The sequence below is a fragment of the Pagrus pagrus genome, assembly GCF_965226575.1.
Source record: "Pagrus pagrus genome assembly, chromosome: 21".
Classification (NCBI taxonomy): Eukaryota; Metazoa; Chordata; class Actinopteri; order Spariformes; family Sparidae; genus Pagrus; species Pagrus pagrus.
Window position 1 is genome coordinate 5,718,126 of NC_140208.1, and position 12,396 is coordinate 5,730,521.

General features: G+C 39.1%; 3 protein-coding genes across 4 annotated transcripts; 1 reads left to right on the forward strand and 2 right to left on the reverse strand.

The window, feature by feature from the left end:
• snf8 (SNF8 subunit of ESCRT-II) lies at window positions 1-3,165 on the reverse strand. Its single transcript, XM_084342414.1, has 8 exons — window positions 2,766-3,165; window positions 2,599-2,649; window positions 1,939-2,077; window positions 1,740-1,844; window positions 1,569-1,641; window positions 1,275-1,416; window positions 744-818; window positions 1-457 (listed from the first exon to the last, which is right to left on the reverse strand). The coding sequence occupies exons 1-8, from the start codon at window positions 2,817-2,819 to the stop codon at window positions 320-322; spliced, it is 777 nt and encodes a 258-aa protein (XP_084198540.1). The 5' UTR covers window positions 2,820-3,165; the 3' UTR covers window positions 1-319.
• A 689-nt stretch (window positions 3,166-3,854) lies between these two features.
• Window positions 3,855-4,969, reverse strand: gip (gastric inhibitory polypeptide). Its single transcript, XM_084341890.1, has 4 exons — window positions 4,895-4,969; window positions 4,669-4,752; window positions 4,252-4,389; window positions 3,855-4,172 (listed from the first exon to the last, which is right to left on the reverse strand). Exons 2-4 carry the CDS (start codon window positions 4,743-4,745, stop codon window positions 4,082-4,084), a joined length of 306 nt encoding a protein of 101 aa, XP_084198016.1. The 5' UTR covers window positions 4,746-4,752; window positions 4,895-4,969; the 3' UTR covers window positions 3,855-4,081.
• A 1,553-nt stretch (window positions 4,970-6,522) lies between these two features.
• Window positions 6,523-12,269, forward strand: msl1b (MSL complex subunit 1b). 2 transcript variants are annotated; one of them, XM_084342093.1, is made up of 9 exons: window positions 6,523-6,607; window positions 7,159-7,863; window positions 7,956-8,155; window positions 8,390-8,751; window positions 8,853-8,917; window positions 9,012-9,079; window positions 9,949-10,073; window positions 10,161-10,233; window positions 10,529-12,269. In XM_084342093.1, the coding sequence occupies exons 2-9, from the start codon at window positions 7,243-7,245 to the stop codon at window positions 10,617-10,619; spliced, it is 1,605 nt and encodes a 534-aa protein (XP_084198219.1). In that variant the 5' UTR covers window positions 6,523-6,607; window positions 7,159-7,242; the 3' UTR covers window positions 10,620-12,269. The 2 variants fall into 2 exon arrangements, with proteins under 2 accessions (XP_084198219.1, XP_084198220.1); XM_084342094.1 differs by having other exon boundaries at window positions 8,390-8,709.
• The last annotated feature ends 127 nt before the right edge of the window (window positions 12,270-12,396 follow it).

The following is a 12,396-nucleotide window of genomic DNA, read 5'->3' on the forward strand; positions in this document are numbered from 1 at the left end:
CTGTTCTTTAAAAGTTATCGTTTATACATGAAAAATTACATGTTCTGTACATTGGGAATAAACCATCACCACCCAGAAACCAATCACCAGCAAGAAGACAGAAGATCTTACACTGTATATCAAACAGTGTAGAGGAAATCAAACTTCTTGTTGCATAGGTGTTGCTGAGGAGCCGGTGAGGAAAACTTCCCCTCTGTGTGTCCAGAAAATGATCTCAGAGGGAGTTCCCCCCACAGCTTCAGCGAACCAGCCAACTCCATCACATGAGTCCTCAGGCACATTCTGTTTACCAACAAGTCTCTTAAGCTGTCATCATTTCTCAAGGTGTCATCTGATTGGCCTCCTCCGGTGTGACATCACGGGATGTCAGCTCAGAGAAGAGAGCGGGCAGCCAGTACTGTGATTCTCCAGCTGCTTGAGAGTCTAACCAGGCCAGGCCTTCTTTCAGCAGGTGATCCTGGAAACATGAGTGGAGGTCAAGGGTGATGCACTTTACAGCTGCAGTGTTTGCCAACTTGTTTTCAAGACACAGAATGCAATTTACAGGGTGTCTGCAGGTATCAGACACTTTAAATTGTTTTTCAGCCTTTTTCAAGGTTTTTTTTTTAATTTAAATTAAATTAAAAGATGTTTTAATATCTTGTCAGGTATTTCTTAAGACCTGCAGACACTGCTTTAGAGAAGAAGTAGCAACAGTTAGAATATTTTATAGTAAAACCTGTTATGAGCTGATATGCACTTACCAGGACGTGACAGGCCCGCTCCTTCTCCCATTTTAGGCTGTCCTTGATCTCACTCACTGTCACGTAGCCCTTTTTCTACAAATGAACAAAGGAATGAACAGACATGATCTCTCTCAATGTGCCCTTTTGAGACAGAAAAGCTGAAAAATTGCTGGCTTCATCAAACTGTTAAAGATCCAGTGTGTAGGATTTATTGACAGAAATGGAATATAAAATTCATAATAATGTTTTAATTATTTTTTATTTTTTATTTTTTTTACATCACCTGAAACTAAGAATTGTAATCTCTCTGTTACCTTAGAATGAGCCTTTTATATCTAGAAAAGGTAGCGGGTCTTATTCTATGGAGACCTCCATGTTGCACCACCATGTTTCTACGATAGCCCAGAACGGACCAACCAAACACTGGACCTTTAATTAAATGGCTTTTGTGTCAAACATCCCATAGGTCTCTTGTGATTGTTCTACTCAAACATGGCAGGAACACTGCAGACATTATTTGCTATAATGAACACTGGAACTGTGTCTTACCTCAGCCAGCTGTAGAACTACAGTGTGATCCATGTTGAGCTCTGCTGGGACCGACTGCACCAAGTAAGAACCACCAACAGGAATCATCCCGAAGCCATTTCCCATCACCTTCAGCTTCTTTATGGCTCTCATCAAGTCATCTCTGAGAGGAACATATTTAAAGATTTTAATAATCAGACAACTTGACCATTAAATGATCCAAACATGATGTATAGATTTTAAGGACGTTATCAGAAAACAGAAATTGTGACTACATTTTGTCTGTTAGATGAAATATTAATTTGTGACACTCACTGGCTCACATCCTGAGCGTATTTCCCTCGTCCCTTCAGTACTCTCTGATGGAGTTCATCCAGAGTAATGAGCCCTGAAAGGAAATACATGCGTACATTTTAAGGCCATTAAAATTATTAATAATGGTTTCTTCATCATGCAGATATACTGGTTGCCAGACAAATTACAAACCTCCATTTCTGTGTTTCAGGGCCAGACACACTTCAATAATCTGCACACCGAGCTCATAATAGAAGTCACCTACACCAAGCATCTCAGACCAAAAACCTTTGCCAGCTGTGGAGAACATGAAGAAAGAGAGATTAAAAAGTTATTTTCAATATTTAAAACATAAAGTATTTCTACAGATTCTATTCCAAATGTTTCTCACAGGCAAGAGGGTCAACTCCGATGGTGGCACACATTTCCTGAAACTGAACCCTGAACTGTGAGCTCTTTCTGATTTCCTGTTTATGTTTGCTGGCAAACTCCTCCAGGTTGGACTTGAATGTCTCCAACTGCTTGGACATCTGGCAGAAAAACAGAAAAGGTCGAGTAAGATGTTTCATCACCAATGCAAAAGAGGGGAATATCAACAGCAAGTCTTCTGACAAAATACTGAACATATACATGTATGACAGCTATACATTTCTGTAACAGGAAGCAAGGACTACAAAACAAAATATATTTAAGTTTATACAAGTTTTTCTCATTTGAGTGAGATTATTTAGTTTACTCAAGCAAATAAAAATACTGTTCATACTGTTGTACTTTGTATTTGGCAGACCCTGCCACCTCTCTAGCTTCAAACAGTGTTCTGGGGACCTTACTGTCCTCTGAGAACAGCTTATTTATTCAGTTTTGGAAAAAAAATAATATTTCTAACTACATAATGTTATGTACTTATATACTTAAGCAGTTACCAAATATTCAAATTCAGATTTACAAAATAAGCATGAAGGACAAATAGCTTTGTATTTACTTTACTTGCACTTTAGTGCCTTTTATCTCAAAAACAAAACAAAAAGGAAATTCTGACACAATAACTCACTTGGACGATTTGGTCCTCTGCGAGAACATTTCCTCTCTCCTTATATTTGGCCTGAATAGAGACAAATAAAATCACAGGTGAGTCATGAAAGTGCTTCTTCAACTGAACGAGTTAATGTTGACACATTAATTAATGCTCATTAACAGCTGTACTGTTCATTATCGTACCTCTGCCAGCTTCTTTTTGGCAATAGCTCCCGCACCGACACCTCTCCGATGCATCGTGCTGACGTCTGCTCCAAACTTTACACGGATAATCTAAACTACGAGTTTGTTAACCGCAGAATAACGTCAGGTAAGATATTTTACAGGTTATAGTGACAGATCAGAACTAAGCTAGCTGACTAAACTAACGCTAGCTAAGGTGATATTCTTGTTTTTCTGACCAGTTCTCCCAAGTCTCCTCTTATTACGCACTTTTTCAGTAACGTTAGCGTTCACATGAGCAGTCCGCTAGTAAAGTAAACTCTAGAAGGGCTGAAAAATATCATTTTTCAGAAACACAGATTAATTAATATGATATATGAAGCTACTTTGGTACAACTGTTTCCATTTTGATTACAAGGAAGTCAGCTACTTCCTGGTCGGTGACGTCAGCAACTTTGCTCATATCGCCCCCTGGCGTCTCGGCGAATATAGCAGGACAGTCATTTTTAAAATGGGTAAGCAGAGAAAATGTAAAATTCAAGTGAGGGAAAACAACAATAACAACAGAATACATTTCTTAACAGAGGTGAAGAGTTCAAATACATATGAAAAGGAAAATAGAACATTTTAAAAATCTGTATAAGGAGATAAAATACAGATAAAATAACCAGTATGCATCAAAATAGCAGTAAACAGAGAGACGTAGTGTAGGCAATGGAGTGTCTTGGCCTTTTTTGTTGAAGTGATGATATGCTTGTTTCCTCGCTTAAACAAACATATATCACGCTTACACCAAATTATTGGCAAATCAAATTAGCAACTCAGATCATTGTGACTTGGACTCTTGGACTCGCACCTTGACTTGACAGAAAATAAATGACTTGAGACTCAACTTAGACTTTGATGTCAGAGACTGCAAGAGACATATTGACTTGAATGACTTGTCTGTGTTCAATTTATGCTTTGAGCTTAGTTTCTTATGTTTTTTTAGTCTGGCTGTCAGTATTTCACTGGTTCAAAAAGATGGGAAGAAGAACACACAGGGATCCTGAGCAGCTACAGCATTTTTATTTGAATTAAAGTCAATGAACGGGGGATGATTTGGTCTTTACATGAGAACAATATATCACAAAGGAAATATCACAAGCAAAAAGTGTACTTAGAAATGAGAAGCTAAATTAGGTCGTTTTCATCAGTAAATGTATACATAGCATTACTAAACATACGATCTATCAACACAAAACCACCTGTGAAACAGTCAAAGAACAGTATGAGAGACATGCTATTAAACACAGCAAGACAGGTCATGTTAATACAATCTGAATGAGCGACAACAGCTAAGTGTGTCTCTTCTGCTTCTCCTGCAGACTGAGCTTCAGCAGGTTGTTGTACGGACGTCCTTTTGGATGCTCCCCTTCAGTGTCAGACCTGTGAGGGCGGTAACTACTGATATAAATCTGTTATTCTCGCTTTTGCTTGAAATATTTTGAAACGAGCAGAGACTTACTTGCTTTTTTTCACCCTCTGGTTGAGCAAGAAGTTGACAAAGTTTCTCTGCAGCATTGAATCCATGATTTTGCTTATTTCACTGGCAATGGTCGACTCGACGTATCGTCTCCCCACACGCTGCTCGTCTTCACTGACACTTGACAAACACACGTATAAAATCACATGAGAAGAGCTGCTACAGATGATTTTATTTGATTGAATTTAATTTATAATTAATCTGCTGATTATTTTCTTGATTTAATGTTTGGTCCTGGTCCACTACTACTTATTGTGCTTATTTATGTCCTTGTGCTGCTGGATTTTCTCTTCTGGGGATCAGTAGAGGTGTTATTTTAAATAATAATAATAATAATAATAATCCTTATTAAGAGAAAAGAGGCAACTTTAGGGAATGATTTAGCCTTGCGAGACCGACCTCATCTCTTCAGGGAGAGTGTTTGCATGCAGCTCTCCAAGCAGACAGATGACCAGGAGTTCAGATAGCATCTTCATGATAAACCTGAAGCATAAGACAGAAATGTTTTAATTAAATGAGAGCTGATTAAGAATAATGTCTGTACTTTCCAAATCAAATAAAGCGGACTACCAAGAGGAAGAGTAAACATATAAACCACATGAAATTTTTAAGTAGATTTCCTTACCTTTGAATGTAGGTAGCTTTAAGAGGTGATGAGAATCGCTTCAGCTGCTTATCCTGGAGGGTTGCCTTCAGGAAATGGGCTTTTATGCAATTTTCTCTGAGATGATATTATGTGTCATGGCAGCAAAGTGAGCAAGAAAAACATTTTAGTTCCAGCTCATTAAAGCATTAATGAAAAACACTCACGCACACACAGGTGACTACTGATAAGCAGCACCGTAATAAATGTGGAAGTTGAATTGATTTGACTCTCCTAAAGAGTTGGCGTTGAGTTAACAAGCCATGGGAAAAGATTCGTGGACCATTAAACTAATGGAAAAGTGGCACTTTATGGCAGCATATGAAGAAGTAATGGTTTGTTGATAATACATGACGATGGCGATATAACGTGTAGGCTGAAGTGTTCAGAATCAGCGTGTTCGACTGAAGGTTATCTTCGGTTAAGACTTTTCCCGCAGAAAACTTCATTCTTTACTGTCCTCCAAACAAATGACACCAGGTGGCTTTTAAGCAACCGCTTTACAAGGTTACAAGGTACATTTATAACTTTTTTATATATATATATAACGCAAGGGTGTAATAAATTAAACTAGGCTTGAGTCGGTTTTTATAAAATGGGGTGGCTCCAGAATTTAGCCTTCTTAAGTTTCCTTAGGAAGTAGAGCCTTTTCTTTCCTTTTTTTTCTTCCAGGCTGGTGATGTATGATATCCATGATAGGTTCTCTGTGATGGTGCTTCCCAGGAACCTAAAACTGTACTGACTGATTATGTTTTACATCAAATATCTACCTGAAGTATAGCCTGGTTGTGAGATAGATCTAGTAGAGTAAAAAAAAAAGTGCAATGTTGTCCCCTGAAATACTGTGGAATATACAATGAAAATAATTACAATGAAAAATGTGAAACGTATATTCTAGATATGTCAAATTATCTTTTTTTTAAATGAGAAGTACAGTGAATAGATTTAAACTGACATTAATTGTCAGTGTGCAATGGTGTAAATATGTTTGAAGGTTTTTTTTTCTTATTTTGATTGTTTATATTGTTCTTACTGCTTTTTACTTATATATTACTAATGTTTTAATTTATGCTCTCTATTTTTGCTATCCCCTTGCTGCTGTTTTAATGCACATTTCCCCGTTGTGGGGCTGATAAAGGATTATCTTATCTTATCTTATCTTATCTTATCTTATTAAAATGTTAAATACAAAAGTTATTTTATAATATTAATACCTAACATTAACTTAATTCCATTCTAACACTTTAGATGATTGTAGATAATAACACAATTAGATAATTGTAGGATAATATGTTATATACAACGTAGAAATATATAAATATACGTATATACACATACACTACTCAAAATTAGTTAGGGATAACGGTGCGTATATGCATGTGCATGGATATGCAATAAAAATCAAATGAAATGTGTCACATTTTTTATACACACACACACACACACACACACACACACACACACATATATAAATATATAAACTTATATATACATTATGTCTTTATATACAGTAGATGGTGATTTATACGCTGCAGAGCGGTGTCGCCCCCTGCCGGCGCCCTTCTGATTCAAAACCTTCAAAACACAAGAAATGGCCATCCAACAAATTACGCATGCGCAGTAGTCGGCGCTTTAAAACAAGTCTTGAGGAGGGAACATGAAGGCAGTTGCAGGTGGACATGAAGTATAGCCGAGGTAAGCGTTAAACACGTAAAGGCATACAATTGAGAACACGTACGTCCTAATTATGAGTGTTTCGACGTGGTCGTTGTAATCGCGTCGCTCTGAAAGCGCATTTTATTGGTTAAACTAGCCGGCTAGCGTTAGCCAGCTAGCTAGCTGTTATTGTTTTTCATGATTTCGCGAGAACCAAAATGGAGGAGATGGCTGCTGCCAGTGTCCTACACAGCCACTCCCGAGTCCTTGTTTGAAGCCCTAGCACTGAAATGTCTGCCCTGACGCAACACTCACTTTATTTCTTCCTTACGTTGCGACTTCGTCTCCAAATAAGCGACTGTGTGTTTGTACTGCAGCGCTAATGTAGCTTAGCTTAAATTTCAAACCCGGTGGACGATTTTAGGAAAAGGATGCCCGGGATCAGCCACACTCATGCTGTTATAGTTTTCTTTAGTATGTCCGAGTATAAGTAGCTGGTGCATAGCTTTAAATAGCAGTTCACAGACAGTATGTTACCGGTTTAACGGATACCAATAACACGACAAATGTCCTTATTTTCTTTGTTTTAGGACAGCAGCTGCCAAGTTCTCATGGGAGGTAGCTGTGAATTGCATCGCCGAGGCGTTGCAGGATGAAAAGTCGTTGTGTTCGCCATGACTCTGAGAGCCACACTGTTTCCAAATACAGGGTTCAAGCAGGACGCTGACAACATCGACTTTGACAAAACGCATTTCGGGGCCACCTCCGTGAGTCCTGTGAGCCTCAAGAGGGAGTCCTGCGACTTCGTTATAGATGTTCAAAACGTGCAGGGCGGCGAGATCCCGAGCAAATCGAGAGACTTAGACCAGAATTACATGACAAGCAAAGTTTCCCTCGCTGCCACGGTTTCAGAACTAGTTCAAGGAGACAATAAAACTGTGGGGATATTGTCCCCTGTCAGACAAATGGGGGGTGAGGGAACCCCAGTGAAAGGTAAACCCCTCTCTGCTGACACCATGGATAACCCTCAGATGACTGTGAACAATAACCCCAAGGATGCCGGTGCTGATGACAGCGTGAAGGGGGTCGTCCCTGGAGTCCTTGGCACCGCATCCATTGAACTCTCCTCTGAGGGCAAGTGGAGAAACATCAGGAAGACCCCTGCTAATCCCCACACACAGGCCAACTGCCTCCGGCAGATTCTCCTCCTCCAACTGGACCTCATTGAACAACAGCAACAACAGCTGCAGTCCAAGGACAAAGAGATAGATGAGCTCAAAGCAGACAAAGAGACGGTATGTAAAAGTTATTTCTGTGGCAAGTTTTGGCGTCTTTTATAAAATGTGTTGATTTTCAAAGTTTTTATGTTGATCTGCTTCTTTCGCAGCTGCTTGCACGCATTGAGCGCATGGAGCGTCGCCTGCAGCTCACAAGGAAGGACCCACCGCGTGACAAGCGCCTTTTCCAGCCCCTGGAGCCATGGACCCCTGACAAGGAGGACATGTGGGACCTGGATGTAGAGGAGAATCCACAGCCCAACCAAGCCACTCCACTCCCCTTTAGTCGGGGTGGCAAAGGTCAAAAGAGGTAAAATAAATAATGCCTGACAACAGTGGATGTGTGGTTTTGTGCCTTGTGGTATTGAATCAAGCCACAGTAATGAAATGCATGCAGAACAAGAGAAATCTCCCTTCTTTAAATAAAATAATACCCTAATAATAATCTAGTTTATTCTGATCACATTTTGTTTATGCAAAGTTCAAAAGAGGTAGAAGTCATGACTTAAATTTAAACTCTTAATTCTTTTCTTTCCCCACACAGGAAATCTTGCTTTGGAGATCCAAAAGTCCAGAAATCACGGGGCAAAGGTGCCAAGCTTAGCCCCCAGAAACATGAGATTCAGCCTGGCTCTCCCAATCAACGAGAGCTGCGCAGTAAGGAAACCCCAGAGAAGACCGTTCCCCTGAGGTCGGGCGCAGAAAGGGACATTATGCTCCCATGCAAAGAGGAGCCTGAGCTGAGCTGTCAGATTGAAGATCTGCCCTTCATGTCTACTACTGAGATGTACCTCTGTTGCTGGAACCAACCTCCTCTTTCCCCTCTACGGGAGACGTCCCCGAAAAAGGAGGAAGAGGTGGCCAGTGAGTGGACTCCTCATGTAGTACATGATATGCTGATTGTTTGTAAGCCTAACCTATATCCCATCTTTAATCACTATATCCATCAAATGTACTGAGCACGCTAACTCTGAATAACAACCTCCTGCCTCTTTCTCTCCTTTTAGTTCCATCGTGGAGGGAAAATCACATAGAGCCCCTGAATGAGGAACCCTCCTGTAACCCTGCTGAGGTGAGACACATCTTCAATCCTGAATACTAGAGTTTGAAAATTAATCTTGCATCTGACTGATGAATTACATGTGTGAATTTGTCTTCCCATCCAGCCGCTGGATGACAATGTGTTCTTGAAACGCCACTTGAAGTTGGAGTTGGATGAGAAGAGGAGGAAAAGGTACCATCACTGACTTCAGTTGTTTATATTTGACATTTGAATAATATGTCCTTGTTCCTGATTTTTGACTAAAGCCTGACTGATATTGATTACTGGAGCTAAATTAAGATGAACAGTGCAGTCCATAAAACTTACTGCTCTGTAACATTGTTGTCAAAAATATTGATACATGTTGATTCTGAATATTTAAAATGGTCTTGTACTAATTTTCTGCAGTATCAATATGTCTGTACCGGATCTTCTCCTTCTTCCTTTCTTCTTTTCTTCTTCTTCCTCCTTCCTTCTGTCTTCTTCTTCTTTTCAACAGCATGTTGACACATTGTTTTAAAGGCCTAATCAAAATAGAAAAAAAATGATTGTTTATAAAAATGTTATTTTTAATGTTGCCTACAGTCATTCTGCTATTCTCGACAAAAGTTTTACCTCATTTACATGTTATAGCCTTATAACCTTTTGGCCAACATGCGCCAATACTGGTATATCGGTAAAGATGGCCTATGTATTGTCCGGCTTTAGTTTTGATGCTTTCTAGCATGCAGATTTTACTGAGAGTGGTTGTACATCATGCAACGTAACCATTTCAGATAATAAGAAATGGTCAAATGATGAACTAGGTCCCATACTCATATATACGAGGTTCAACTTTGAGGATGAACTTTAAAGGTTTATAATATTTGAAAACTATAGAGACAAAAAACAAGGAAAAACAGTTTGAATATTTGCATCAGACCAAATATACTCGTGTGAATACAGAAGGCTGGATATTTAGTGTTTTGTGAAGTTTTTATTACATTTGTGGAGTAGTGAATTTCCTGGCCTGAGGTACCAGCTCTGTTACACTCTTCTTATTCATCGTGTGTGTTTTTCAGATGGGACATCCAGCGAATCAGAGAGCAGCGCATGTTTCAGCGTTTGCAGCAGCGTATGAACAGGAAGAAAGTCGTCCCGGAGACTGAGCCAGAGCTGTCGTCCTTCTATCCCGACACTGAAGATGGTACATCTTGAATCAAACTGCAGTGAAATTTAGCAACATTAATGGCATGTTTTTTAGAGATTTTAACTCTATTTTTGTATTTTCCAGTTGAGACTATAGTGATCACTCCCTTCTTGCCTGTGGTTGCATTCGGCCGGCCGCTGCCCAAACTGGCACAACAGTAAGTTGGAGCTGCATTTGTATTTTTCTTTAATTTAGTTAAGTTTCCGGTAATGATTCCTCATCTCACAGGATTTACACAAACTCTAGAAAGATTGGAAAAGGCTTGAGTTTGACCATTGTGTTTTCAAGGTTGGAAATATGCTTGAATTTAAATATATTCCTTGAGAAATGCTTAATTTTCAAAATAATCTCTAAAATAATTTAAAAAAAATGATCCTGTTGTCATTTGTTTTTGAATATTACTTTGACAACAAAAGTTTTAACAAAAGTAAAATCTTAACTCTTTTCTCCAGGAACTTCGAGCTGCCTTGGCTGGATGACCGAAGTCGATGTCGCATCGAGGTGCCCAAAAAACACACACCTCACCGGACCTGTCGGAAGTGAAACCCGCGTGGCATTAACAGCCGAGAGACATCGCTCCAGATCAGAAAGTGCTTCATTTGTTTTGTCTGGGCTGAAAAAAAGACAAAGTCACCAGTCGCTATGTATGTAACTGCTGTTGCTTTCAGTCTGTGGGGGAGTTCATGACTCTCTAGTCTCAACACGATCAGCTGATCTCCTGCAGAATATTGTAAAAGGACAGGAGATCGCTGCTCCATTGAATGTCCTTGATATTTGGGTCTCATTTTACGCTTCTGAAAGGGAGATTAAAAGCCTGATGCCACAAGATTACAGTCCCCACGCTCACAGCTGTTGAAGGTTACACGTCAGTTTGTATCCTAAAATGAATGAACAGTTATGTGCATGTTCTGTAACATGTTTGAAATACATTCTGTAGCAGCTGTTCCATCCAAAATAGATTTTATCACACAAAAGTGGAGTTCCTGTCACTTTTTATGCATAGTCAGCTAACAGGCTAAATTGGACTCATATCCTGAGTCATGTGAAGGGAACATTGGTCGCCATTTTGACTGAAAAGCAAAGCTTGAACTGTACGTCATGAGCAATACAGCTACGATTTTTTTGTTCTGGGTATTTCTGCCACGCTCATTGTCCCTGCCTACATGGAAAAAATGTCAAGAATCTGACTGTATCGTGCCGTGTATTACCTATATTGTTCGCACACAACTTCAAATAAGATTTTATCAATGTTAAGTGTGATATAGGGAGTTTTGAGCCACACTCAGCATGGTTTCATATTTTTAAAAAAAATGCATTTCTAGCCAATCTAATGCAAGGAAAAAAAATCAGAAAGGCAGCCAATGATTGTTGTGTTCTTCATGAAAACAAAGGCACGGAAGATTAGACGGGTGGTAAACTTGTTCCCCGTTTTGTTTTGTTTCTACTAGTTATTTTTTTATGTGAGTTGCATGGACTCTAATTAGCTGTTTTTAAAAAAAGATGGTAGCATGGCTTAATCCCAGAATGGAGAATAATCTCTGCTCATTGGGCTACAAAAACTACAAGATATCGTTCTTGAAAGCATGACTTCTGGCTGCTCTGCTGCGTTCGGCCTCATAAGGCGATCTGATAATAACAAAGTACAGTTATGATCTTAATTTTCGTGTCTCCAATCTTTACAATACGCTTACATCCAGTAAATATTAGGCAAGTTATGTGTATGCATCGGTCTCTTGAGCTGACATTCAAGGGAACCATTTTAGAGGATAATAAGCTTCCTAGCTGTAGTTGTAGCGCTGTTCACCAGTATGCTCTTTAACATGCTGCCAGTTAATCTCTCCCTCTCTGACTTAATCTCGGTTACAATCGCAGTGTTTGATTTCTGCCCGTGTTCTTCTTCCTCGCTGCGTCTGCTCGACCTGTTTTACATATGATGCAACAGCTTTCCGCAGCTTCAATACTTAAAACTGCCAGGCGTACGTGGAGGCAGATTTGGGAAATACAAAGTTGATTTCTTTTTTTTCTGTACATAGCTTTCAGAAACAAATGTACATAAAACATGGCTGTTATTTTTTTATTATTTAATGTTGGAAGTGTTGAGTACATTCAATATTGTTCTATGATTGTATGTTGACAAATTGACAGTTTTGAAAGTTAAATTTTTTTGGAATAAAAATTAACATGTCTACGATATTTGGATGTGGTTGGATTTAATTTGATAGAATGGGAAGCAGATGATTTTTAAGGTAGATATTGACATTGAAGAGTAAGATTGTCACGATACCAATATTTTTGAACTTCACTATAATACTAAAAATTA

What these genes read in the sequence shown, in the direction of transcription:
- snf8 (XM_084342414.1), bottom strand. Translation starts at nt 2,819, where the DNA reads ATGCATCGGAGAGGTGTCGGTGCGGGAGCTATTGCCAAAAAGAAGCTG. An exon ending in CGGAGTTGACCCTCTTGCCT is followed by an intron (nt 1,845 to 1,938) that starts GTGAGAAACATT and finishes TGTTCTCCACAG; the next exon opens with CTGGCAAAGGTTTTTGGTCT. An exon ending in TAGTTCTACAGCTGGCTGAG is followed by an intron (nt 819 to 1,274) that starts GTAAGACACAGT and finishes GTTCATTTGTAG; the next exon opens with AAAAAGGGCTACGTGACAGT.
- gip (XM_084341890.1), bottom strand. Translation starts at nt 4,745, where the DNA reads ATGAAGATGCTATCTGAACTCCTGGTCATCTGTCTGCTTGGAGAGCTG. An exon ending in ACTCTCCCTGAAGAGATGAG is followed by an intron (nt 4,390 to 4,668) that starts GTCGGTCTCGCA and finishes GTGTTTGTCAAG; the next exon opens with TGTCAGTGAAGACGAGCAGC. An exon ending in CAGAGGGTGAAAAAAAGCAA is followed by an intron (nt 4,173 to 4,251) that starts GTAAGTCTCTGC and finishes CCGCCCTCACAG; the next exon opens with GTCTGACACTGAAGGGGAGC.
- msl1b (XM_084342093.1), top strand. Translation starts at nt 7,243, where the DNA reads ATGACTCTGAGAGCCACACTGTTTCCAAATACAGGGTTCAAGCAGGAC. An exon ending in GGTGGCAAAGGTCAAAAGAG is followed by an intron (nt 8,156 to 8,389) that starts GTAAAATAAATA and finishes TTCCCCACACAG; the next exon opens with GAAATCTTGCTTTGGAGATC. An exon ending in CCTCCTGTAACCCTGCTGAG is followed by an intron (nt 8,918 to 9,011) that starts GTGAGACACATC and finishes CTTCCCATCCAG; the next exon opens with CCGCTGGATGACAATGTGTT.